General features: G+C 41.8%; 1 protein-coding gene across 2 annotated transcripts in view; it reads left to right on the top strand.

The window, feature by feature from the left end:
* LOC140483469 (SRSF protein kinase 3) overlaps nt 1–23,773 on the top strand; it is a 53,603-nt gene extending 29,830 nt beyond the window's left edge. For both annotated transcript variants that reach the window (XM_072581664.1, XM_072581666.1), the window contains exons 7-12: nt 2,356–2,512; nt 2,948–3,048; nt 3,687–3,794; nt 5,875–5,944; nt 14,758–14,850; nt 23,464–23,773. In XM_072581664.1, coding sequence (XP_072437765.1) covers nt 2,356–2,512; nt 2,948–3,048; nt 3,687–3,794; nt 5,875–5,944; nt 14,758–14,850; nt 23,464–23,648 — 714 coding nt within the window. In that variant the 3' untranslated portion in view covers nt 23,649–23,773. The remainder of the gene's footprint in view (nt 1–2,355; nt 2,513–2,947; nt 3,049–3,686; nt 3,795–5,874; nt 5,945–14,757; nt 14,851–23,463) is intronic.
* Nucleotides 23,774–27,215: the final 3,442 nt, after the last annotated feature.

Raw genomic sequence — 27,215 nt, 5'->3', positions numbered from 1 at the left:
AGTTGCTTTTTATGCAGAAGATAGGGTGGGGAAAGGGGTTAAGAGTAAATAATAGTGGAGATAGAGCCCAAAGAGAGAGAAGAAAGTGTCAGCCAAAGGATTGGGTAATGATCAGCCTGGGAGAATGGATAGCTATTAGTGGACAATTAGTGGCTAACAATGGGTAATGTGTAATTGTAGACCATGTAATAACAAGGCCTGGTGTGTAGAGTCTGTAGTAAGGACATGGGAGAAGGTGTCTTAACCCCTAAGATTATTGAACTCGATATTGAGTCCAGCAGGTTGTAGAGTTCCTAAGAGGAACATGAGGTGCTATTCTTACAGCTTGCGCTGAGCTTTGTTGGAGCACTGCAGCAAGCCTGTGCCAGAGACGTTGGCCAGGGAACATGGTGGTGTGTTGAAGTGGCAGGCAACAGGAAGCTCAGGGTCTTTTATGGAGACAGATCTTGTTGTTGCTGAGGATTATCTGATCAGCCATGATCTCAGTGAATGGTGGAGCAGTCTCAATGGGCCAAATGGCCCACTTCTGTCCCTATATCTTATGATGTTCTGCTCTTATAAAACACTGTATGTATGTATGTCCTTCCATTTTCTTAAGAAAGTTAGCAAACTGTGAACACACGCAGATTCCTTCTCTTAGCCAGAGCACAATATGTGAGAGAGGATGCTAAAGCAATTGTGGTTAGGGGGGGAAAAAGTTAACTCTCAATAAGTGACTACTTTGCTCTTTCAGAAGTGTGAATTATAACTGATAATAAAATATTTAATTAGCTGATCATCCAGTTATGATTTTTGATGTGCATCAAGTGTTTAAAGTTAAAAATCTCACAACACCAGGTTTAATTGGATGCACACGAGCTTTTAGAGCGACGCTCCTTCATTAGGTGATAGTGGAGGACACAATTCTAAGGCACAGAATTTATAGCAAAAATTTACAATGTGATGTAACTGAAATTATACATTGAAGAATACCTTGATTGTCTGTTGAGTCTTTCATCTGTTTGAATACCATGATAGTTACACTTCTTTCATGTGTAAATCACAAAACCTTTTTTTAAAAGTTGCATTCTCAGGTTAGCTGTAACAATTGGTGTTGGCTTGACAATATGTTGGAGGTGTTAGCCCCCTGTGTTCTTTGTCTATGCCATGATGTTTGGATTGATTCTAATCTAAAAAGTGAGATAACAGAGTTTTACATGAATTCATGCAGTTTTTGAGCAAAGTACAATGTAACTCTGCAAGTACAAATTCACCCCACAAAATATATGTGTGCATGTGGGTCTTTGTCTGTCTGTGTGTGTCTGTCTGTCTGGGTTGGGGGTTGTGAGTGTGAGAGAGAGTGTATATGTGTGTGTAGTGAGTGTAGAGTGTCATAAGTCTGTGAGGGGGTGCATGTGTGAGTGTGGGAGCGTGTGTGCTTGTCTGGGATGGGGGGTTGTCAGGGTCTGTGAGAGAGAGTGTATATGTGTGCATGAGTGTAGAGTGATCTAGGTCTCTGAGAAGATGCCTGTGGGAGTGTGGGAGTGTGTGTGTCTGTAAGGGTATGTGTGAGTGTCTGTGTGCGTGTCGGTGTATACGTGTGTCCGTGTGTATGTGTGTATAGGAGTGCCTGTGTGTGTGTGAGCATGTGTGTGTGTGTAGGAGTGTCTGTGTGTGTGTAGTGCAATGGTGGTCACCTGGAATGTGACATGAACCCAAGGTCCCGGTTGAGGTCCTCCCTATGGGTACCGAACTTAGCTATCAGCCTCTGCTTGGCCACTTTTTGCTGCTGCCTGTCCCGAAGTCCATTCGTCCGTTGCCATAGCCTTTGCTCGGTTTCCCCAATGTACCATGCTTCAGGGCATCCTTTGTACTTTGCTCAAAAACTGCATGAATTCATGTAAAACTCTGTTATCTCACTTTTTAGATTAGAATCAATCTAAACATCATGGTATAGACAAAGAACACAGGGGGCTAACACCTCCAACGTATTGTCTAGCTAACACCCATTGTTATAGCTAACCTGCGCATGCAACTTTTTAAAAAAAAGGTTTTGTGATTTACACATGAAAGAAGTGAAACGATCATGGTATTCAAACAGATGAAAGACTCAACAGATAATCAAGGTATTCTTCAATGTATAATTTCAGTTACATCACACTGTAAATTTTTGCTATAAATTCTGTGCCTTAGAATTGTGTCCTCCACTATGACCTGATGAAGGAGCGTCGCTCCGAAAGCTAGTGCTTCCAATAAAACCTGTTGGACTATAACCTGGTGTTGTGCGATTTTTAACTTTGTACACCCCAGTCCAACACCAGCATCTCCAAATCAAGTGTTTAGGCTGATTGGCTGCTCTTTCTTTGCTTGTGGCAGGTACTTCAAGGTATCGATTATCTGCACACAAAATGCAAAATCCTGCACACAGATATCAAACCAGAGAATATCCTTTTGTGTGTCAATGAACAATACCTCAATCGATTGGCAGCTTCTGTACAAAAGGAAGTAGGGGAAGCAACTCTGAGATTATCAGGTAATGACATCGCGGATTCCTTCTCCGTGCATCTCACGACTGGCAATAAATGCTGACCAGCCAGTGACACCCCTGTCCTATAAGCAAACAAAACAAAAAATAACACTCCAGAGAAGGAGTCTTGTCTGGCTTTCCCAAAAACACAACTCATTCCATATACTCAAGAATACACAATATCTGATTTAGTTTAATTCTTTGTTATATAAAGGGCAGTTTTTCATCAAACAAAACTACACTATACAGCTAGATGTTCCACAGGTAAAGTTGCTTTTAATCTCATTACTGGTGCACATTGCTCAAAATACAGCCATTTATGGACCAATGTTTCCCAAATGCTTCACTCTTGCCAGGGACACAACAAAAATGTTAAGAAATGTGCCCAATCTGAGCAGAGGTTTCAAATCTTGAGTTGACTTGGAGTTTTCTTGTTCTCAGAGGTAACGCAAGCAAAACAATCACTTGTAAACCCTTTGGATCCTATGCATGCTGAGGAAATAGGCGTGAAAATTGTGGACCTGGGCAGTGGCTGCTGGATGGTGAGTTCTGCAGGGATGTAGCATCACTGCAATAGTTTTGTAGTCCAAATACTCGGTCGCTTGGCTGGAGGATGCAAATCCTCTCTTGGAAGTGTGCTTGAGCAAACTTTCATCCTTCTGCCTCCATCCTGCCCTCCAAGTGAGGTACACTAATCACTTCTTCTATCCCCTAAAACAAAGCACATTCTCCAATGCCTTGCCAAAGGACTGAAGCCCATGCTAGAACAGTACAGTTCTGCAATACTTTGCATCCCTTGAATAGCTACATATGCTCAAACATTTCTTTTGGTACATTTAATGCAATGGTTTAGTAGCTTTACTTAATATTATTCGTGCAATAGATTTCATGGAATTGCTTCAAGGAACATTACACAGAGAACTTCACGACACATCTTATTGAAACTCTACTTGACCTATAAGTGGACGATAATAATAATCAGATTTGGATGTCTATTATTCTATAAATGATCTGAACTCTTCACAAAATTCTAATATCTCTCCACGGTGCGGCATCCATCATTTTCTACACTGAATATTAGGAGTGATTTACAGTGTTATAGAAAATCCTATTTAATGCCTGATAAACAAGGTCTTTTTTTGTAAGGTTGTGAATCATTCCTCTCTTGTGATTGTTCTAGTTTAAGCATGTTTCAGAGGAGATCCAGACCAGACAGTATCGAGCACTGGAGACCATCCTTGGAGCTGGCTATGGGTCCCCTGCTGACATATGGAGCACAGCCTGTATGGTAAGAAATGTGGTAATGCTTACAACTTTCAAATATCTGTGACATGCTCTTTGATGATACTCAATTTTGTGCAACAGAAGTGAACTTACTGCCAAATAAATCAAATGGATTAGTAAGCAGTCACACCTGCCTTAGGCCTATTCTGAACCTAATACTCTCAGTAAATCTGATTTGATCTTGATTTATTTATTGTCATGTGTATCTTGTTACAAAACATAGAGAAAAGTGTTGTATACTTTCACTACTCTGTGGTGCCATCTTAAAACACAGAAAATAAAACAAAACATAGAAAACAAAGGTAGAAAAAATAGAGGTCATAAGGAGGCAATCACCATTACAGTCTTAGAGAGGTACAGCACGGAAACAGACCCTTCCAAATTGTCCATGCCGACCAGATATCCTAAACTAGTCTCATCTCATTTGCCAGAACAGAACATTAGCTCTGCTTTCTCTTCATGTGAGGTAAACTTCTGTGCAGATACTTCTTTAGATTTTGGACAAGATGAATAGAAAGCAGCTGTTCCCTTAATTGAAGGGTCAATAACATGGGGGAACACTTTTAAGGTGAAAAGTTTAGACTGGAATTGGGGAAAATATTTTTCACCCAGAGGGTGGTGTGAATCCGGAATCCACTGCCTGGGAGGATAACAGTGATGGGTAACTGTTCAGTTTTTGAAAAGTATTTGGTGGAACACTTGAACTGTCATTATGTTAAAGGCTATGGGCTAAATGCTGGAAAGTGGAACTAGAGTTATGAAGTCATAGAGATGTACAGCATGGAAACAGACCCTTTGATCCAACGCGTCCATGCCGACCAGATATCCTGAATTAATCTAGCTCCATTCGCCAGCATTTGGGCTATATTCATTCACACCCTTCTTATTCATATATCCATCCAGATACCTTTTAAGTGTTGTAATTGTACCAATCTCCACCACTTCCTCTGATAGCTCATTCCATACATGCACCACCCTCTGTGAAAAACTTACCCCTTAGGTCCCATTTAAATCTTGCCCCTCTCACCTTAAAACTATGCCCCCTAGTTTTGGACTCCCTGACCCTGGGGAAAAGACCTTGACTATTTACCTTATCCATGTCCCTCATGATTTTATAAGCTTCTATAAAATCACCCCTCAGCCTCCAACATTCCAGGAAAAATAGCCCCAGCCTATTCAGCCTCTCCCTCTCGCTCAAACCCTCCAACTCTGGCAACATTCTTGTGAACCTTTTCTGAACCCTTTCAAGTTTCCCAATATATTTTCTATAGCAAGGAGACCAGAATTGAACGCAGTATTCCAAAAGTGGCCTAGCTAATGTCCTGTACAGCCACAGCATGACCTCCCAGTTCCTATTGTCAATGCACTATCCAAGAAAGGCAAGTGTACCAAACGTCTTCTTCATGACCCTGTCTACCTGCAACTCCACTTTCAAGGGGATTTAATGTAGCTTTGGCAGTACAGATTTGTCAGGTTTGTTCTGCAATGTTTGATTCTATGATTCTCTAGACAAGCCCAGTTTCGGTTAAAAAAAATTACAGCGAGAATCACTCACTGGAGCAAATCTGTGAAGCATTTGTTAACTTTTATAAAATAACATATTCCCACAATTACTTTTGCTGATGCTTCAGGCACTGTCATTAATATTTGTTCAATTCACCCCTCAGGGATTATCTTTATTACTTTACAATTCAAAACTAACTGAATGTGAAATTGTCAGATTTTATTCCATTAGTAATGCAAACTGGGGTGGCACAGTGGCTCAGTGGTTAGCACTGCTGCCTTACAGCACCAGCTACCCAGGTTTGATTCCAACCTTGGGTGACTGTCTGTGTGAAGTTTGCACATTCTCCCTGTGTCTGCGTGGGTTTCTTCCCACAGTCTGAAGATGTGCAGGTTAGGTGAATTGGCCATGCTAAATTGTCCATAGTGTTAGGTGCATTAGTCAGAGGGAAATGAGTCTGGGTGGGTTACTCTTCGGAGGGTCGGTGTGGACTTTTTGGGCTGAAGGGCCTGTTTCCACACTGTAGGGAATCTAATCTAGTCAAAGGGGAAATGACAGAGGTCTCTTTTTACTTGCGCAGGCATTTGAACTGGCAACAGGCGAGTACCTATTTGACCCTCGACCTGGAAAGACCTTCACTCAAGATGAGGGTAAGGGAACATCTTCTAATTCATGATTTACAAATGAAGAACTGCAATCTCACTCATGTGACATTAGGAAATGATGATCACTCATAAGTACAAAGTACAGAATACTCTCTGTCATTGACACTATTTCACGATTAATGTGTTAAAATTGGCGTTTTACCAGCCTCCTTCAGTATTATTTGTTCCTCAGTGCTGGTAAGGGTTGAAATGCAGTACTGTCTGTTTTGGAGGGTTGGGGGTGGGGGAATGGGGTGGTGGGGGGATGGAGTGGGGTCTCTCTCTCTCTCTACATACCTGTATCTTCTATGATCTTTCATGAAAGTCATTTCTCCCCATCAACTGTAATGGACCAACATGTAACATACACTGTTCCTGCATAATGGAAGTGGTATAGAGTGCTACTTGACCATTCCATTCCAACACTGACCATTGAACGTGAGTAATACTGACATCCTAGTCAACATTTCTACTAAAACACACATTACTTTTTAGTAGAAATGTTTAGTAAAACTATTTACTTATTTGCCTGAAAGTATGGATTTGGAATAGCTGCTACATTTGTATGAATAACAGACAGTGAGTTTGAAATGAATTCATTCCAAGAAGCATCTTGGCACATTTGGCATGATGCTCATACTTACACATAAACCAACCACTTATAAGCCCTTTTCTTAATTATTTCATGGGACATGAGCATCACTGGTAATGGTAGCATTTGTTGCCCATCTCTAATGGACCTTGAATGGAGTAGCTTGCTAGTCATTGCAAACAGCAGTTAAGAGGCAACCATATTGCTCTAGTCCTGGACTTACATGCAGGTCAGATCAAGCAAGATTGGCAGACTTGCTTCTGTAAAACATATTTGTGATCCAGTTCGGTTTTTATGGCAATTGCGGTTACCATTACAGAGAACAGCACAAGACTAACCATCTTCCTGAGTTTTTAAATGATTTTTGGGTGAAAGATATGACAAATGTTAAATTTCCAACGCATACGTGACTTGCTTTGTTTTAAGGACGATTTCACAAAATTGAAATACCTATCATTAACCCACATTGAATTGAATTTACAATCATAGATAGAAACATTGACCCAGTTACATACAATCGGTAATTTATGCAGTTCCTTTGGGTCCAGCAGCCTAAAGTTTGCCTGATTCTGCCAGTGAGATGCTTATTTTGTTAATGATGGGATAGATTTATTCAGTATAAATAATACAGTCCACAAGTGAACCAATCTTCTGAGTTATCATAGAATCCCTACAGTGTGGAAACAGGCCATTTGGCTCAAGTCCACACTGAAATTCTGAAGAGTAACCAACCCATACTCATTCCCCTACCCTAATACTCTACATTTACTCCTAACTAAGGCACCTAACCTACACATCCCTGTACACTATGGGCAATTTAGTGTAGCCAATTCATCTAACCTGCACATCTTTGGATTAAGGGAGGAAACCAGACAACCCAGAAGAAACCCATGCAGACATGGTGAGAGAATGCAAACTCCACACAGACAATCACCCAAAGCTGGAATCAAACCCAGGTCCCTGGTGCTGTGAGGCAGCTGGGCTAACCATTGAGCCACCGTGCCACCCGTTATATAGGGATAAAATGCAGACTAACTCCCAAGAATTCTGGGGTAATCTTCCTGCCTCAGCAATGCTTTCACATGGAGATAATTCCCAATAGTAAGAGAGAAAAAGTCAAACTGAGAATCTATTTGGCCCACTTTTTGAGGAACCTTTCAGTAGTTAGTTGCACAGCCACACTAGCTGAGATTAGGTGGCATCCTTTGCTTGAAGGATTGTACTGTATTGAGAGAAGAGAGAGAAGAAAAAGAAAAGACAGTTGATGCACAAAAATAGTTTGTGATATAAATAGAATAAAGTAACATTAAGGGAGGAATTATGGATGTTCTTCTCCTAGGATCTTTGAGTAGCAGTGAGGGTTGTAACGGTAACTGGACCTAAAACGTATATTCCAATTTTTACCAATTGTTTGCCATTATGATCCTCTTCAGGAATTGGGACTCAGAATGAATTTCCTGTCATGTACTTCTAATAATAGATAGTATATCCCTTGCTTGTCAATCTTTGGTGAGCCACAAGTGCATGAATGTTGTGTGTAATGAGTAACGTAACTGTACAAAATAATAACCAGGTTGAGTTGATTGCACTCAAAGTTGCTTTCATTATCTTGCTATACTCTATATCATCTATGTGTTCTACTTTGTCACACCTCAGGCTGACAACACTCAAATCTATCTCCTAGTGTCAGATTAGTCATGCTGGGTAACTTGCCACCATGTGGCATCTGACTTTCTATGTCCAGGTCAATGGATCCCATAGGTTCACACACTCACACTCTCTCTCTTCCTCTCCCTCATTCACCCACACAAACTCTCTCTCTCTGTTTCTCTGTCTATCTGTCTCTCTCTCTCACTCACTCACTCACGATACCTCTCCCTTATCAGACCAAAGACCTGTCCTGTCCATTGGTTTTTCTGCTTGATATATGCAGCTTAGATTCCACCCCTTGCCAAATATGCATCAATAAACTGAGCAAATAAGCCGATCAAATCATTGTTTTCTCAACTCACTGTTTAATTGCATTTCTCCAATTACAAATTTCAGGTATGTTCAGTGCATCTCAGCCCAGTATAGTTTTCATCTTTTGCTCAGCACTTCACTTTCTGGAAATGCTTTTTCTAATTTCATGTTCTGTCACTAAATGATTATAAATTGTCTTAAAGTCATATCATTTTGGCATGATCTGCCTGTTGCCTTAGGAGCTAACAATGATATTTCCTAATGTGATACAGTGACCAATGTTTATCCCTTTGGACTGAAGCTGATAGCTTGCTCTTGGCATTGCTGGTATAGACTTTTCGATTGCTTCAGTTCTTACAGCTGGTTCATCTGCTGCTTTATCTTGGTCACACTGATACCTACTGACACATTAAGATTTGTTGTTATGTAGTACTCTTCTGGGTGACGGCACTAATTCCCTCCTTGGCAATCTACAGCTTGGGGTAAAATACTGTATCCATCTTCCTCAAACAATATTTCATCACCTCTCATCTTCTTTCCTGTAATCTCTATAAAACTTTGAAGCACTGTTTTTCTCAGAATCTCCATCGTAAGCTTCCTTATCAACATTGATGTTCCTCAGGTCTGGTATCTAGGAGTGTATTTTGAGTCTAAATAACAAATCAGTTGGGCTTTTTCCCATCATTATGTGTGGGGTTACTCTATACATGGCCATATATGACAGTAATGCCTTGTTATGAAGGGTGTAAGCGGTACTGCACCTTTAAAAGAGTTGAAAGCGAGGCGCAGATAGTCCAGAACAAGGTAACAATACAATGCTTGGTCAGAACAGCTAGCACTGGTTAGATTGCTAGGAGACAAAAACAAATTCAAATTCAGCCAATCACTTTAAATTATGTCCCAAGATACTAAACTCCAATCAAGTTTGAATTTGGTATTTTGACAATATTATAATCAATGAAATGATCCGATGTTTTGGGGTATTAAACAGGAAAAAATTGAACAGTTTAGATTAGATTACTTACAGTGTGGAAACAGGCCCTTCGGCCCAACAAGTCCACACCGCCCCGCCAAAGCGTAACCCACCCATACCCCTACATCTACATTTACATTTACCCCTTACCTAACACTAATGGCAATTTAGCATGGCTAATTCACCTGGCCTGCACATCTTTGGACTGTGGGAGGAAACCGGAGCACCCGGAGGAAACCCACGCAGACATGGGGAGAACGTGCAAACTCCACACAGTCAGTCGCCTGAGGCGGGAATTGAACCCGGGTCTCAGGCGCTGTGAGGCAGCAGTGCTAACCACTGTGCCACCGTGCCGCCCACTGAAGGAGAACTGCCAATTGCCCAACAGATATAGGTTGCTAGTGAGAACTCTCTGAGAGGTAACTGTCAGGAGAAGGAGTTTGCACAGAAAAAACATTGACACCAACATTGTATCTTCCTCTGTGGATTTGCTTTCAAAGAAAAGATTCGACTGCTGGCTGTTTTTGAAATTTGAATTTTTCAATAACTCCTTATCGGGGGGGGTTTATCAGACCAGTATTGTAGAGGGGAGAGTAATAGATAGGTTTAGATAAATGAGTTATAAATAGTAGTTAGTTAATATTCTTTGCTAGACTAAAAAATAGTTGTTAATTTTTACTTTAAATAGTGACTTTTGGGATAGTTCTTTGCCTCTCAAATTTTCACAGGTTACTGCACGGGGTAAATCTTTTCTGTGTTGCTGGTTTAAATTAGCAAGGGGGTTTTACCCCATGTCGTAACATGCTTCCTTACAATCTTTCTCTTCAACCTGAACAATCCTCATCCATTTCCATAGGCATGGTTTGGTGGTTCTACTTCCCCTTATGCCTATGGCTCTTTAGGGGTTGCTTTGTGATCCTGAACACTTGTCACTTGCATGTAGTCTTCAAGGGGCCTATGAAATGTATCGCGGCATATTGTGTGAATACAGAATGACTGGTAGTCACTCTGTTGCAATAATTTGAATTTGGTTTATTGCCACATGTACTCAAATGAAAACCTGCCCTTACCATAAACTCTGCCGACTGCAATCTAGCTAATACAGGCACTAACCCGAACCTCTCAAAGTATTCCTCGCCATTAGCTTCATTAATAATAATGCCATCTGAGATATTAGTTGTTCCTGGGATCCCAAGGTTTTGTGTTGGGAAATCTCTGGTTCCATGCTGATGCCAAATCGCAATCTCTTGTGTTAGTAAAGTCCACAATGAATGATAAAAAGTTGTCATCTGCCAAGAAACAGGATGAAACAGCTGACGGAATTCTGATTTTAAGTTTAATTTGGAAAATATTTGTTGACATTTCCCGGAATCATTTTTCCTTAGTGCAAATTGGGTGACTTCCTTCCACTGTTACTCCATTCACTTGTCACATAAGAACACAACTTCAACAGGGCTCATCCATGTCAACAGGCTTCAAGATGCCTTCATTAATCAGTTCTTTGATCTATCCCTCAATTTTGCCTCTCAGATCAAGAGGTGTAACTACAGGCATCATATTCTCAGCAATGGTTAATGCCACTTAGTAGCTGTGCAACCTCCAATCTGATCCAGACTTCTTTCTTAACTTTGCATGGGTCTTCACAGACTTCACATTTAATGTGATGTACAACACTCCAAGGCTTGGGCAGTTTCTATACTTAGAAGAGATTCATTATTGTCCTCAATTACTACAAATTCTGTCTCCACACTCTGATCCCCAGTTGTCACATCCTCAGGGAAACAGCTAACGGTTTGAAGCATTGTTTCTGATGTGTGAGGATACGGCGTTGAAGTTTTCAAGATCTCCATTTGATTTTCCTTGTCTTCACTTCCTCCCACAGTGCCCTGCAAATGATATTACTGTTGCTGCCAGAATCTACAATAATACTCAAATCCACCTCACCAATAATACTGGAACATTCTCAGGATTGACCAAAATCATGTATTCACAATTGCTATTCATATCCTCACTCTGCATCTGCTTCAATGCATCTCACAATTCTCACCTTTTCCTTTACATTGTTTGCTGGGCTTTCCTCTCTCTATAGTTTTGCTTCTGCACTTCTTAGCAAAGTTGTCTTTCCCCCTGAAATTTATGCTTTTTTTCCCCTTGGTAGAGCAACTGTATCTTTTCCATCATGTCCCAAATTGCCACACCTGAAACATTCTCTACCAGTGTTTCGCTGTTTACATTTATGTATACCTGGATTCCATTGGGTTACTCAGTACACCTCAGCATTTGCTGTGCCACTGGTGGTGGTGAGGACAAGTTTCTTGCTATGAAATTGTCCATTCACTGCTTCCAATGCAGCTACTATTTTCAAAGTGTCATCCAATTCACCTCCTCGTTCCAGTGGCCTGCACCTCAGCTTGTCCAACATGCATTGTTGGACCACCCGATCCATTGTCTGATTATTCAGATCCATCAAAATATAATCATATCCATGAGGTACATGCCTCAAACAAGTTGCAAATTCATCTACCAATGCTCTCTTTGTGTTTCATCCAAAAGAAAATGTGCCTTTCAAATGACCCGTCTTGCCTTTCACTACACATTCATAAACTGCCTTTGCTCCCCTGTCAGTCAATGCCTTGAAACATTCCTTCATCGAAGCTCCTGCACTGAAGGCCAGTTTATTGGACTTTCTGCACCATTGTTGATCCTCACAGACTGTAACTGTCAGCACATGCTTTGAACTTTCTGTTTAATGCTAACACTACTGAATCACCCATGGGATCAAATAGCTGAATTCCTCATATTGCAGACATATCAGCTTCAGCAAATGCTGACATGATCTTAAATATTTTCATATTTATAGAATCCCTATGGTGTGGAAGCAGTCCATTCGGCCCATTGAGTCCACACTGACTCTCTAAAGAGCATCCCACCTAGACCTATCCCCCTATCCTATCCCTGCATTTCCCATGGTTAACCCACCTCACTTGCACATTTCTGAACACTGTGAGCAATTTAGCATGACCAATCCATCTAACCCAAACATCTTTGGACTGTGGGAGGAAACCAAAGCACCCGGAGGAAACCCATGCAGACATGGGGAGAATGCGCAAACTCCACACAGTCAGTCACCCAAAGGTCGAATCAAATCTGGGTCCCTGGTGCTGCCAGGCAGCAGTGCTAACCACTGAGCTACTGTGCCACCCTGTTGCTAATGTCACATCCCAAGCTAAAAATAAACACACAGAAAGTCATAAATCCAACTGCAGATGTCACAATATTCAGACTGCCATGCTGGCTAAATGCTCATCATGTGTTATCTAACCTTCCACCTCATGTCAGTATCCAATAGCTAAACAAATATGAACAAATACACACACACACACATATATATACATACACACTGTCTGTCTGTCTCTGTCTCTCTCACACACACACACACACTCTCTCTCTCTCTCTAACACAATTGTGCACACGCGCACACACCTATCATCATGATATGTCTGAGTTTCATTTTTCTGTCTCAAATTCTGCCCACGCTTTATCTGGCACAAAATGAGAACAGACAATGCTGGAAAACTCAGTTGGTCTGGTAGCATCAGTGAAGAGAAAAAGACTTAATGTTTCAGATTGATGATCTTTCATCAGAATGGGCCATTGGCCTTTGTTCCCCTCTCTAGAGGTGCTGCCTGGCCTGCTGAGTGTTTCCAGTATTTTCTGTTGTTATTTTAGGCTCCCAGTATCCGCAGTATGTTGCTTTCATCTTCATCTGACTGCTTAGGTCAGTCTTTTCTATTTACTCTCTTTGCTCCATTTTGTGTATTTTTTGCTGGACCAATGTGAGCGTCCTCCAGGAAGCTGCATCTACCAGTATCGAAGCCCTGCTCCTGAAGAACCTGGACTGTTCTGTTTAGATACCCAAAAACTACCTCCCTCAGCAGATTCTCTTTTCTCTGCTCTCCATTGGCCAACACTCAAAGGGGGTAGAGGGGTTTGCAAAAGGAAAAGGTGCAAGGATATGATGAAGCTCATCTTTAAGCGCAGAAGTGTTGATGGCACTGACTGGGAGGACAAAGCTGCCAACATCTTAACATGGTTCCTCTTGATCCATCAAGATGCAAGTCAATTGAGGCCGCAAAGTGGAATGACAACAGCAAAGGAAAAGGAAGGAAGACAATCCTGGGATCATGAGTTCCATTTCCCCACACAACAATGTACTACTCCCACCCCCACCCCCATCAACCCCACCACTGGGGACAAACTTATGAATCCAAAATTCAGCTTCTCTGCCATCTGAGGACTCGCTTAGCCTGACCATCAATCTTGATTCCAAAGCACTGTGATAACGTGTCAATTAAGATGTTTGTTGCTTTCTCATCTATTTCTCACTCGGAACATTTTTTTTCTGTCAGTCAGTTTCCATGGCAGTTAAATATTTCTGTCACATATTAATTTCTATGGAGCTAAAACTTCCAGGATTTTGGGAGGGTAGATTTGTTGTGGAGCGTCTGAGGGGTCTCATGCATGGAAGTGGATGTTAAATTTGGATTGGTTCTTGGACCAAATAGGATTCCACTGTTTCTAATCTATTGGAATTCCTGGTATGGGATTTTACAGGCAGGGTCAAAATATATCCAGTCACATATTTCCTGAATATGCATTAGATACAGGTGTTACCTGGAGCAGTGTGCCAAAACCAACCGAAGAAGGCAATGTGGAATACATAAAATGTTGACGCAGTGTTGACAGAATTAATTTAGGATATTTGGTTGGCGTGGACAAGTTGGACTGAAGGGTCTGTTTCCATGCTGTACAACTCTATTACTCTGATGCAGTACGGCTGTGCAGGCTTGCTGTTAGAATGGAATGGAATGGTAAAAAGAACCCAAACTCAGTGTGATATCAAAGCACAAGACATAGCAGATCCACAAAGTAATTCCAAGGCCCATGCAGGAATTTTGGCCCTTTGTCCTTGGCTGTTTATAACTTATTTTCTGACCTTTTTGGTATCTGTTTTATTGCTATACACTCTCTTTCTCTACAAACACACCATTTCTCTTCCACATGCACTGGCACAGACTGATACATTGACTTGGGCAATGCATACCCTTGTTATGGTTCTTCCACAAGTGGATTTTAGTGAACCCACCTACTCAGGCATAGAGAGGTAAATAGTTAAATAGGTTTTAAGATTTGCTATAAAGCACTTTACTCAATCATGTAAGTAGATGTTGCTTTCCTTTGTTTTTCTTTGCTCATCTTCCATTCCTTCTTCCCTGTTCTTTTCCAAAACAGATCATGTTGCACATATTATTGAGCTGCTGGGGAGAATCCCATTGAATTGTGCATTATCTGGAAAGTACTCCAAAGAATTTTTCAACCTGAAAGGTATGGTAACAGATAATATCAATCACAACCAATTGATGAAGGAGCAGTGCTCCGAAAGCTAGTGCTTCCAAATCAACCTGTTGGACTATAGCCTGATTTTGTGTGATTTTAACTTTGTTCACCCCCAGTCCAATACTGGCACCTCCAAATCATATAAATCCCGAACTGTGTTAAGTACAAATTATTATCTGTAAAGTCTATAATTCTCTAATATTGTATTTTAAAGGCTACCTGATAAACCAGTGCATTGGTCTTAGTTTGACTAGGGCTAGGCCCAAGTATCTCTTTCCCTAATTCATGCACGTAATTTCACAGCTTCCTTCCTCAGTAACATTGAGATGAAGTCGAACATCTGCTACATTAGGTGTAACTGGTTATCTAAAAAAAATGATCAAGCTGTGTCACTCAATACTACACCATACCATATAGTGTGATTGCTTTTTACATTGAACTGTATATGTCTATGCATCAATTGGCTAGCACACAAGTGACTAACTCCTGCTAGGAGTCTCGAAACTCTCCATGTGCCAAAGACTCAGGTGGGTAACATATCTCACTTCCAATTCCAGGAATACGCATCATAGTTTCTTCTAGTCTAATTTTTTTTTTCAGTTATATCTCTGGGTCACTTGCCTCTGAGACTCATTTGACTTTGTGAGCTATCTTTTGCTTTTTTAATAAAATCACGTTATGACAGACTTTAGTGGCCACTGCATCCTGAGCTTGGACTTCAACTTAGACCTTCAGGTCTAAAGGTAGTGCAAGGACCGTGTGATTTTTATTTTTGTATCTTTAAAAACTGTTAACAGCAATGAGAAAGAAGTGCTTTTTTAAAAACAGGGATTTACCAGGATGGCTACATAATTTCAGAGCAAGGAACTCAATGCCTATTGTGAACTCTGTCTGTTGTGGCTGCAGGTTCCTGCAATAGGATGCGCAGATAATCAAGAACGAAGGGGTTGGTAACAAGTTAAACTGATAGGTTCGAAGTTCACTGAGCAGGTTAGAAACTGAAATGAGTCACAGAGACACAGGCACATCTAGAGAGAGAGAGAGAGAGACAAACAAACATACAGAAAGATTAAGGTTAAGGTGAGGATTAGATTAGGGTTACACTAGAAGACTGGAGAGTGACTAATATTATTCCATTGTTCAAGAAAGGTAGCAAAGGCAAGCCAGGGAACTATAGGCCAGTCAACCTGAAATCAGTGGGAGTCAAGTTATTGGAGAGGATACTGAGGGACAGGATCAACCAACATTTGGATAGTATGGTGCTGGAAAAGCACAGTGGGTCAGGCAGCATCTGAGGAGCAGAAGAATCAACGTTTCTGGCATAAGCCCTTCATCAGGAATGGGATGGTTGGGGTGGGAGGTGTGGGGGGAAAAGGGGCTGGGAGATAAATAGAAGAGTGGGAATGGGGGGGTGAGGTAGCTGGGAAGGCGATAGGTAGAAGCAGGTTGGGGGGGGTGTGGTGATGGTGATAGGTCAGAGGGAAAGATGGAGCATATAGGTGGGAATGAAAATCGACAGATAGGACAGTTCAAGACTACAATCAGACCATCACAATTTGGACCTGACCAGACCTATTCATCTTCTTTCCAACCTATCCACTCCACCCTCCCCTTCGACCTTACACCATCAGCCCCCATCTGGCATCTAACTATCACCTTCCCAGCTACCTCACCCCCACCCTTCTATTTATCTCTTTGTCCCCTTTCCCTCCCTCACATTCCTGATGAAGGGCTTATGCCCAAAACGTTGATTCTCCTGCTCCTCAGATGCTGCCTGACCTGCTGTATTTTTCCAGCAACACACTTTTCGACTCTGATCTCCAGCATCTGCAGTCCTCACTTCTTCCAACATTTGGATAGTCAAGGTCTGATTAGGGATAGTCAGCATGGATTTGTCCTCAGGAAATCATGTCTGACAAATCTTTTGGAATTTTTGAAGAGGTAACCAAAAGGATAGGTGAGGGTAGGGCAGTGGATGTTGTCTGTATGGACTTTAGTAAAGCCTTTGAGAAGGTCCCACATGGCAGGCTAGTCATGAAGTTTAGGTTGCATGGGCTCTATGGAGAACTAGTTAATTGGATTCAAAATTGGATTGTTGGTAGGAAGCAGAGGGTGATGGTTGAAGGTTGTTTCTCAGACTGGAGGCCTGTGACCAGAGATGTGCCACAGGGGTCAGTTTGTTATTTTCTATTTACATAAATGATCTGGATGTGAATGTACAAGGCATCATTAGTAAGTTTGTGGATGGTACAAAATTAGGAGTTATCATTGACAGTGAGGAAAGTTATCAAACATTACAGAGGGATCTTGGTGAGATGGGGAAGTGGGCTGAGTATTGGTAAGCGGAATTCATTCAGAGAAATGTTACACTTTGGAAAGTCAAACCAAGGTAGGACTTACACAGTAAAAGGTATGGTCCTATTAGTAAATGGAGTATTGTGGAACAGAATGACCTAGGAGTATAAGTACACAGTTCATTGAAAGCGGCATCGCAGGTAGATAGGAGTGGTGAAGAAGGCATTTAGCATGCTGGCCTTAATCAGTTGAGGCATTGAGTATGAGTTGGGACATAATGATACAGTTGTATAAGTCATTGGTGATGCCACACATGGAGTATTGTGTATAGTTTTGGTCACCCTGCTTTAGGAATGACATAGTTAAACTGGAAAGAGTGCAAAGAAGATTTACGAGATTTACTAGTAGGCCTGAGTTACAGGGAGAGGTTGGCCAGAATAGGACTATATTCCTTAGAATGCAGGAGAATGAGGGTTAACCATATTGAGGTGTATAAAATCATGAGAGGCATAGATAGGATGAATGCAGATATTCTTTCTCCCTGAGATGGGGAATTGAAAACTAAAGGGCATAGGTTTAAGGTAAGAGGGAAAGATTTAAGAAGGACCTGAGGGCCAACTTCTTCACGCAGAGTATGGCGTGTATTTGGAGTGGGCTGCCAGAGAACAGGCAGTTACAACATTTGGATAGGCACATGGATGGGAAGGTTTTAGAGGGATATGGAGCAAATGCAGGTAATTGGAATAAACTGACTGGGCACCATGCTCAACATGGACCAGTTTGGGCCAAAGGACCTGTTTCCATAACGTATTACTCTATGACTTTATGAGTGGGTTCAATTCTTATATCCAACTCTTTCTTATCCTCTCCACCTGCTGAAGGCGTGGAGACCCGCAGATTAAACCACCACCAGTTGTCTATTTCAGAGCAGCCCTATGGTCCAGTCAGACTATTGCAACTTCACCTTTAAGGCACTGCACTGGAAACAGCAAAAGACTTCCTGAGGCGGCAGAATTATAACTAGCAATCTTAAATAACATTTCAAAACCAAAGTCAATTGACTTTGTCTGGTAAACTGGAGGTAGCATTGCCTACAAAGGCAGAGATAATGTCTTTAAGACCATAGCACTTGGATTCAAATGAAAGGCAAAGTAGATTCATGGAGTCATGCATAGACATAGAACATACAGCACTGAAACTGACCTTTCGTTCCAATTCATCCATGCTGACCAAGTTTCTCAAACTAAACTACTCCCATTTACCTGCATTTGGCCCATATCCCTCTAAATCTTTCCCATTCACGTATCTGTCCAAATGTCTTTTATATGCATCTACCACTTCCTCTGGCAGTTCATTCCATAAATGAACCACCCATTGCATGAAAAAGTTGCCCCTCAGGTCCCTTTTAAACCTTTTCCTCTCACTTTAAAAACATGCTCTCTAGTTTTGAACTCCCCCACCCTGAGGTAAAGATCCTTGCTATTCACCTTATTTCTGCCTGTCGTGGTTTTATAAATCTGTATGAGAACAACTTCAAATAGGGAAATACTGGAATCAGGTGACATTCAATTACACTTCAAGCAGCTTGAGTATGTGGAGAGAAATAATAAAAAAAACTGGAGATGGAAATCCAAAAGTAAAAAGAAGGAAGACGAGAGAGAAATAAAAGCAATCAGGGAAAGGGCAGAGAAGGAGAAGGAAAGGCAAGAAGAGAAGGAAAGGAAAATGGAATTTAACAGAATGGACATGAGAAAATTAGAATGAGGGTTGCAAAATGAGAAAGTGAGAGAATTTAAATATAAGATTAAAATAGTGCAGTTGAGACAGGAGACGTCAGATGCTGATGCAGACTATGTGGGGAGAATTTGAGTCATAATTTGAACTCCAGTAAGAAAATATTTAAGGCAATTCTGTAATGAGGAAAAGGATGTGGAGTCATTCTTTACATCATTTGAAAAAAAATGTCTGGACAAGTGAACTGAACAGAAAAGGACTGACCATTGTTTATGAAGAGTAAGTTGACAGGAAAAGCACTGGAAATCTATCCCTCACTGGCAGAGAAGGTTCCTCAGGACTATAATCAGTGATCAAAGCTGTACTGGCTGCATATGAATTAGTGCCTGAAGCCTATAAGCAAAGGTTTTGGAATTTAAGGAAGCAACGGGACAGACTATATAGAATTCAAAAGGGTTGAGTAAAGTAGTTTTGATAAGTTGATAAAGGCATTATAATTTAAACTACATCTGAAGCTCTCAGAGAGGTTATTCTCTGAGAAGAATTTAAAACTTTTAAAATTTAGTAACCTTCTATAATAAAAACTCCTGTTGAACACCAAACAATTTCAACTGTTAGATAGGCAGCAATAATTGATACTGGATTAGTGGTGCTGGAAGAGCACAGCAGTTCAGGCAGCATCCAACGAGCAGCGAAATCAACGTTTCGGGCAAAAGCCCTTCATCAGGAATAAAGGCAGTGAGCCTGAAGCATGGAGAGATAAGCTAGAGGAGGGTGGGGGTGGGGAGAGAGTAGCATAGAGTACAATGGGTGAGTGGGGGAGGAGATGAAGGTGATAGGTCAAGGAGGAGAGGGTGGAGTGGATAGGTGGAAAAGAAGATAGGCAGGTCGGACAAGTCAAGGAGACAGTAACTGAGTTGGAAGTTTGAAACTAGGATGAGGTGGGGGAAGGGGAAATGAGGAAGCTGTTGAAGTCCACATTCATGCCCTGGGGTTGAAGTGTTCCGAGGCGGAAGATGAGGCGTTCTTCCTCTAGGCGTCTGGTGGTGAGGGAGCAGCGGTGAAGGAGGCCCAGGACCTCCATGTCCTCGGCAGAGTGGGAGGGGGAGTTGAAATGTTGGGCCACGGGGCGGTTTGGTTGATTGGTGCGGGTGTCTCGGAGATGTTCCCTAAAGCGCTCTGCTAGGAGGCGCCCAGTCTCCCCAATGTAGAGGAGACCACATCGGGAGCAACGGATACAATAAATGATATTGGTGGATGTGCAGGTGAAACTTTGATGGATGTGGAAGGCTCTTTAAGGGCCTTGGATAGAGGTGAGGGAGGAGTTGTGGGCACAGGTTTTACAGTTCCTGCGGTGGCAGGGGAAAATGCCAGAATGGGAGGGTGGGTCGTAGGGGGGTGTGGACCTGACCAGGTAGTCACGGAGGGAACGGTCTTTGCGGAAGGCAGAAAGGGGTGGGGAGGGAAATATATCCCTGGTGGTGGGGTCTTTTTGGAGGTGGCGGAAATGTCGGTGGATGATTTGGTTGATGCGAAGGTTTGTAGGGTGGAAGGTGAGCACCAGGGGCGTTCTGTCCTTGTTACGGTTGGAGGGGTGGGATCTGAGGGCAGAGGTGCGGGATGTGGACGAGATGCGTTGGAGGGCATCTTTAACCATGTGGGAAGGGAAATTGCGGTCTCTAAAGAAGGAGGCCATCTGGTGTGTCCTATGGTGGAATTGGTCCTCCTGGGAGCAGATACGGCGGAGGCGGAGAAATTGGGAATACGGGATGGCATTTTTGCAAGAGATAGGGTGGGAAGAGGTGTAATCCAGGTAGCTATGGGAGTCAGTGGGTTTGTAAAAAATGTCAGTGTCAAGTCGGTCGTCACTAATGGAAATGGAGAGGTCCAGGAAGGGGAGCGAGGTGTCAGAGATAGTCCAGGTAAATTTAAGGTCAGGGTGGAAGGTGTTGGTGAAGTTGATGAATTGCTCAACCTCCTCGCGGGAGCACGAGGTGGCGCCAATGCAGTCATCAATGTAGCGGAGGAAGAGATGGGGAGTGGTGCCAGTGTAATTATGGAAGATCAACTGCTCTACGTAGCCAACAAAGAGACAGGCATAGCTGGGGCCCATACGTGTGCCCATGGCTACGCCTTTGGTCTGGAGGAAGTGGGAGGATTCAAAGGAGAAATTGTTAAGGGTGAGGACCAGTTCGGCCAAACGAATGAGAGTGTCAGTGGAAGGGTACTGTTGGGGACGTCTGGAGAGGAAAAAACGGAGGGCTTGGAGGCCCTGGTCATGGCGAATGGAGGTGTAGAGGGATTGGATATCCATGGTGAAGATAAGGCGTTGGGGGCCAGGGAAACGGAAGTCTTGGAGGAGGTGGAGGGCGTGGGTGGTGTCTCGAACGTATGTGGGGAGTTCCTGGACTAGGGGGGATAGGACAGTGTCAAGGTAGGTAGAGATGAGTTCAGTGGGGCAGGAGCATGCTGAGACAATGGGTCGGCCAGGGTGGTCAGGCTTGTGGATCTTGGGAAGGAGGTAGAACTGGGCAGTGCGGGGTTCCCGGACTATGAGGTTGGAAGCTGTGGGTGGGAGATCTCCCGAGGTGATGAGGTTCTGTATGGTCTGGGAGATGATGGTTTGGTGATGGGGGGTGGGGTCATGGTCGAGGGGGCAGTAGGAAGAGGTGTCCTCGAGTTGGCGTTTGGCTTCAGCAGTGTAGAGGTCAGTGCGCCAGACTACCACTGCGCCCCTTGCTGATTATGAACAGATCCCAAAAAATAACAAACCTTTTCTTCTGTCATCCTCACAAATTCAAAGGAATAGAAACTGGAAAAGTTAAAAGGAGGCAAATAACCAGGGTTACGAATGGAAATACCCAACGGTCTCGTCTTCAGGTCAGAAAGGGAAGTATTGAGAGAGGAAATGAAAATCAGAAGCCAAGATGTTTCTATTGTAATGAGGTGGGAAACATTTGTTTGGAATACTGGAAGCTGAAAAGGAAAAAAGTGGGACTTGTTCAAGTTTGTAAGAATACAATGGATCTTGATTAGATGGGCCAATGGACCAAGTATTGGTAGATGGAGTTTAATTTAAATAAATGTGAGGTGCTTATACACTTAATGTTAAGGTCCTGGGGAGTGTTGCTAAACAAAGAGACCATGGAGTGCAGATTCATAGCTCCTTGAAAGTGGAGCCGCAGGTAGATAGGATAGTGAAGAAGGCATTTAGTATGCTTTCCTTTATTCATCAGAGCATTGGGTACAGGAGATGGGAGGTCATGTTGTGGCTGTACAGGACATTGGTTAGGCCACGTTTGGAATATTGAGTGAAGTTCTGGGCTTCCTCCTATCAGAAGGATGTTGTGAAACTTGAAAGGGTTCAGAAAGGATTTACAAGGATGTTGCCAAGGTTAGAGGATTTGAGTATAGGGAGACGCTGAATAAGCTGGGGCTGTTTTCCCTGGAGCATCAGAGGTGAGGTGTGACCTTATTAAATCATGAGGAGCACGGATAGAGTAAATAGACAAGGTCTTTTCCTGGGGTGGGGGAGTCCAGAACTAGAGGACATAGGTTTAAGGTGAGAGGGGAAAGATTTAAAAGGGACCTAAGGGGCAACTTTTTCACGCAGAGGGTGGTACGTGTATGGAATGAGATGCCATCGGAAGTGGTGGAGGCTGGTACAATTACAACATTTAAAAGGCATCTGAATGTGTATATGAATATGAAGGGTTTAGAGGGATATGGATCAAATGCTGGCAAATGGCACTAGATTAATTTTAGGATATCTGGTCAGCTTGGGCATGTTGGATTAAAGGGTCTGTGTCTGTGCGGTACATCTTTATGATTCTATGACTTGAATTAGTCTGGGAAGCATACTGGGAAGGAAAAGGCCATGGAGCAGATTTGTAGCTATAACTGGAACAGTAGAGATATTACTATTGTTCCAGAAGACCCAAAGATCTTTTGCTGAATGATAGCTCTCAACAATCCAAAATCAGCAGTCTCCATCATATCTTTTGTGTTTGCATGAATTGAAAAGTGTGACCTTGTGTTAATATTTCTGTAAAGGTTGACATCTCTGGTAATATGGCATTTTCTCATGGAGCTTCCATAGTGGACTTTGGATTACAACCCTTTTGACTCAGAGAAACACACTGACCAATTTGTAGGTGGAAAATGTGCAAGACATTTTCACCAGCAGCATCTCTCAGATTATATCTTTACAAACATATTCCCTCATAAATGGTCTGAGTATCTTATGCCTGGAATGTATTGATATTGTCCAATAATGCTTTATAAATTAACCTGACAGGAGATATCTTCTGATTTTTCTGTTGGATCTACATCCAGTTATCCCTTCCCACCTCCCTTTAGTTAGTCATCTCATTAATTGAAATTACAGAGCAACTGGGGATTAGGAATTTACCATGAAATAAAAGTTAACATAATCTGCAAGATTTATCAAAATAATAAACATAAAGTAGTGTTAAATAGGTATAATGTCCAATTGAATGTCCAATTGCAACTGCATAAAATTGAAACAATACTACACCAACATGTTACTTTTGGTTCTGTTTCTGTTCTCAGGTGAGCTACGTCATATCAAGACATTAAGGCACTGGGGATTGTACGATGTACTTGTAGAGAAATATGAGTTTCCCTTGGCAGATGCAGCTATATTTTCAGATTTTCTCCATCAAATGCTCAGGTTTATACCAGAAGAACGGGCAACTGCAGCAGAATGCCTTCAACATCCATGGCTGACCATTTAGTTCCCTTAAAACTTTCTTCCTATTACTTGCTGAAACTGAGGTATAACTTTCTACTGGGTAATGGAAGTTGCTGGATAATTGAGGATCTGCAGCATTTCGTCCACTGTGTTTTGCACAAAAATATATTAGAGACTTTGGAATGAAATCAAATAAATACATTCTCAAAATAAATATAAATAACGAAATAATCTTTTGCAGTGAGGTGATGGTTCACTCAAGGCTTTGTCATGTGAATATTCTCCTTGATAATTACATTATGGAAGCTATGATTCTGATTGATGATATACTGGTTAAGTCAAATTCTAGTGATTTACCATAAGTTTATAACACATACAAAGAAAACTACATGCATTTTACGCTACATAATAAATATGTGCCACAATTATATTACAATTTTAAAAAATAAAGCTTCAACATTTTTACCCTCACAATAACCTTACAGGTAGTCAAACCTCAGTGAAAAGTCATCCTATTTACACTTTAAAGTTGCTTGTTTTCAGTTGTACTTAGGTTATTTTTGGCTGCTATTGAACTCACTCCACGCTATTATCTTAAGGAGACCCTTAAAAAAACTGCTAGCACAATTAACTTACTCTTAACCTATTTCATAAATTCTTGCAATTAACACTCTTTAGGATGTCTTCCTGTCTGGCACCTTAAAACCTTTCGTTTCTGGAGCTTTTTTCTTTCTAATTTCTAAGCCACTCGGGTATTCTTTTCTTCTGGATGACTGTTTTGGAGACTGCTAAATTGCATCACCGATGTTACAGGCTTCATTTTCATTCATTCAGGGATGTAGCCCTCATTTATTCCTCATTCCTAATTGCCCTTAAGTGGGTGGTGGTGAGCTGCTTTCTTCAACTGCTGCAGTCCGTTTGCTGGAGGGAGATCCATAATGCTGATGGGGACGGTGTTCCAGAATTTTGACCCAGTTACAGTGAAGGAACAGTGATATATTTCTAAGTCAGGGTAGTGAATGACTTAGGGTGGGGGGGACATTGCAAGTGGTTCCAAGTTTCTGATGCCCTTGTCTCTCTAGATGATAGTGGGCATGGACTTGGAAGGTGTTGTCTAGGAAGCCTTGGGGAATTTCTGTAGTGCAACTTATAGATGGTACAACCGCGTGTATGTGGTGAAGGGAGTGAGTGTTGTGGATGTAGTGCCAATTAACTAAGCTATTTTGTCCTGATAGTGTCAAGCTTCTTGATTATTGTTGGACCTGCAATTATCCAGGCAAGTTGGGAGTATTCCATCACAATCATGACTTGTGCCTTATGGATGGTTGTCAGGCTTTAGAGAATCAGGAGGGAAGTTGTTCACCGCAGGATGCCTAGCATCTGATCGATTCTTGCAGCCACTGTATTTATATGATTAGTCCAGTTCAGTTTCTGGTCAATGGTAACCGGTAACATATTTCTTTGTCAATGGCTTGCTTCATGCTCTGAAAGAAATCTGCACAATCACTGACGTTCGGGATTGTTCTGTTTCTTTCTGACAGACAACTTTTTTAGATTAGATTAGATTACTTACAGTGTGGAAACAGGCCCTTCGGCCCAACAAGTCCACACCGACCCACTGAAGCGTAACCCACCCAGACCCATTCTCCTACATTTACCCCTTCACCTAACACTACAGGCAATTTAGCATGGTCAATTCACCTAACCTGCACATTTTTGGATTGTGGGAGGAAACCGGAGCACCCGGAGGAAACCTACGCAGACACGGGGAGAATGTGCAAACTCCACACAGAGAGTCGCCTGAGGCGGGAATTGAACCCAGGTCTCTGGCGCTGTGAGGCAGCAGTGCTAGCCACTGTGCCACTGTGCCGCCCACAAAATCCACAAAAACTTATTTCTGTCTCCGTCTTATTGTGTTATAGGATACTTCTGGGCAACAGCCCAATATTTTTCTCTCTTTTACCCTTGTTTTTTTTAAAGCACTGAATTATTCACATCAAGCATTTTAAAAGCCTTATTTAAATGCACATAAACAAATTTCCAGAGTATCTGCATTAATCACAGAGCTTAAAAACTAAGTTAAAATGATGTCTCCCCTTAACCTACACAACATAGACATAAACATCAAACTTAAAGCTATACATGGTTCCATTTACTATAGAACCTAAGTTTCCAAATAATAAGTAAAGCATCTATCACACAAATAATAGAGGGTTTTTTCAGTAATTTTAGCACCGTTCAGCTGTGAATAGACATGAGACACAAATCTGGTGGTGGTGCTCAGCATCTGCACAGTGAAAGGAACCTGTGGAGAAGCTTGGATGTAGATATGGTTCCAAAGAAGAGTTATCATAGAATTGTGGAAGCACTTTATCATAGAATTCCTACACATAGAAAGAGGCCATTCGGCCCATCGAGTCTTCACTGACCCTCTGAAGAGCATCTCACCCAAGCCCAGCTCCCTACCCTATCCCCTAATCTTGCAATTACCATAGTTAATCCAACTAGCCTACACATCTCTGGATTCTCCAAACAAGGTGGCATGACCAATCTATCTAACCTGCACACCTTTGGACATGTCAGACTCAAAATTTTAACTTTGCTTCTCTCCCTCCACAGATCCTGTTGTGTTTCTCAAGCACTTTCTGATTTTGGCTTACAGTATTTGGAAAGTCTAACTTTGCTTTTATGACCTCTTTGAAATCTATTACAGTGTGAGTTGTTGATAAATTCTGACTAACTGGATGTGATCCCTTTGATTCCAAGCACTGTAGGCTGCTACTGAGTTTAAGTTCTTTCTGATCTGATGTTTTTCATGTTGACTTGCAACTTGGTCAGGACTGGTTAGGACTGATTCAGTCTCTACATGTTCAAAGATCTAAGTCCTTGAAAATGTGTAAAAAATTTGTAAAGACTTTCAGAAAATAAATTGGATTTTTATTTCTTAAGGACAGACATATGCTGCATCTTCCTCCCACGCATTGTTTAATTATTCATTCAAGAAGAAAAACGCTAAATAGATATAAAAATCTTTGAAAAATAACTAGGATTCTGCCCTAGAAAGTAAGTGCTGGTACATGCAATTGAGAATGGAAAGGAATGACCTTGGCAAGGCAGAGAATTGAATAGAATTACATAGAAAAATAGGAAAGAAACAGGGATACAGTCCAACATTGATGTCCAGTTTTCCACATTGAAAATTTAGTTATGATGCAGGAGGTGAATAAAAATTTGGGCACATATTTAAAGGGAATACCTCTAACACTGGCCATGAGATGAGATGGGTAAGACGGAGCAAGTCAATAAATACTCTCCACAAAAAAAGAAAAACGTCTTGATTTCAAACTCACTAGGTAGCTTGGAATCTGTTAACACCCAACAGATGTGTGCTGGCCTTTGTATGTCACACTAGCTTCCTCCCAATTCTCTTCTTGGACCACCTACAATATACCTTTCTATTCTTTTCTCCCTTTGTGCTTAGCTAGATTTTCATTAAATGCATTTTTGCTAATTCCCTCAACTACTTGCGGAAGCAAGCACCATATTCTTCAACCTCTCTGGGTAGAAAAATGTATTCTGAACTCCTTCATGGTAACTATCTTATATTTAT

Source organism: Chiloscyllium punctatum, chromosome 12, assembly GCF_047496795.1.
Source record: "Chiloscyllium punctatum isolate Juve2018m chromosome 12, sChiPun1.3, whole genome shotgun sequence".
NCBI lineage: Eukaryota > Metazoa > Chordata > Chondrichthyes > Orectolobiformes > Hemiscylliidae > Chiloscyllium > Chiloscyllium punctatum.
The sequence above is the reverse complement of the archived record's forward strand: the minus strand, read 5'-3'. Positions and strand labels throughout refer to the sequence as shown.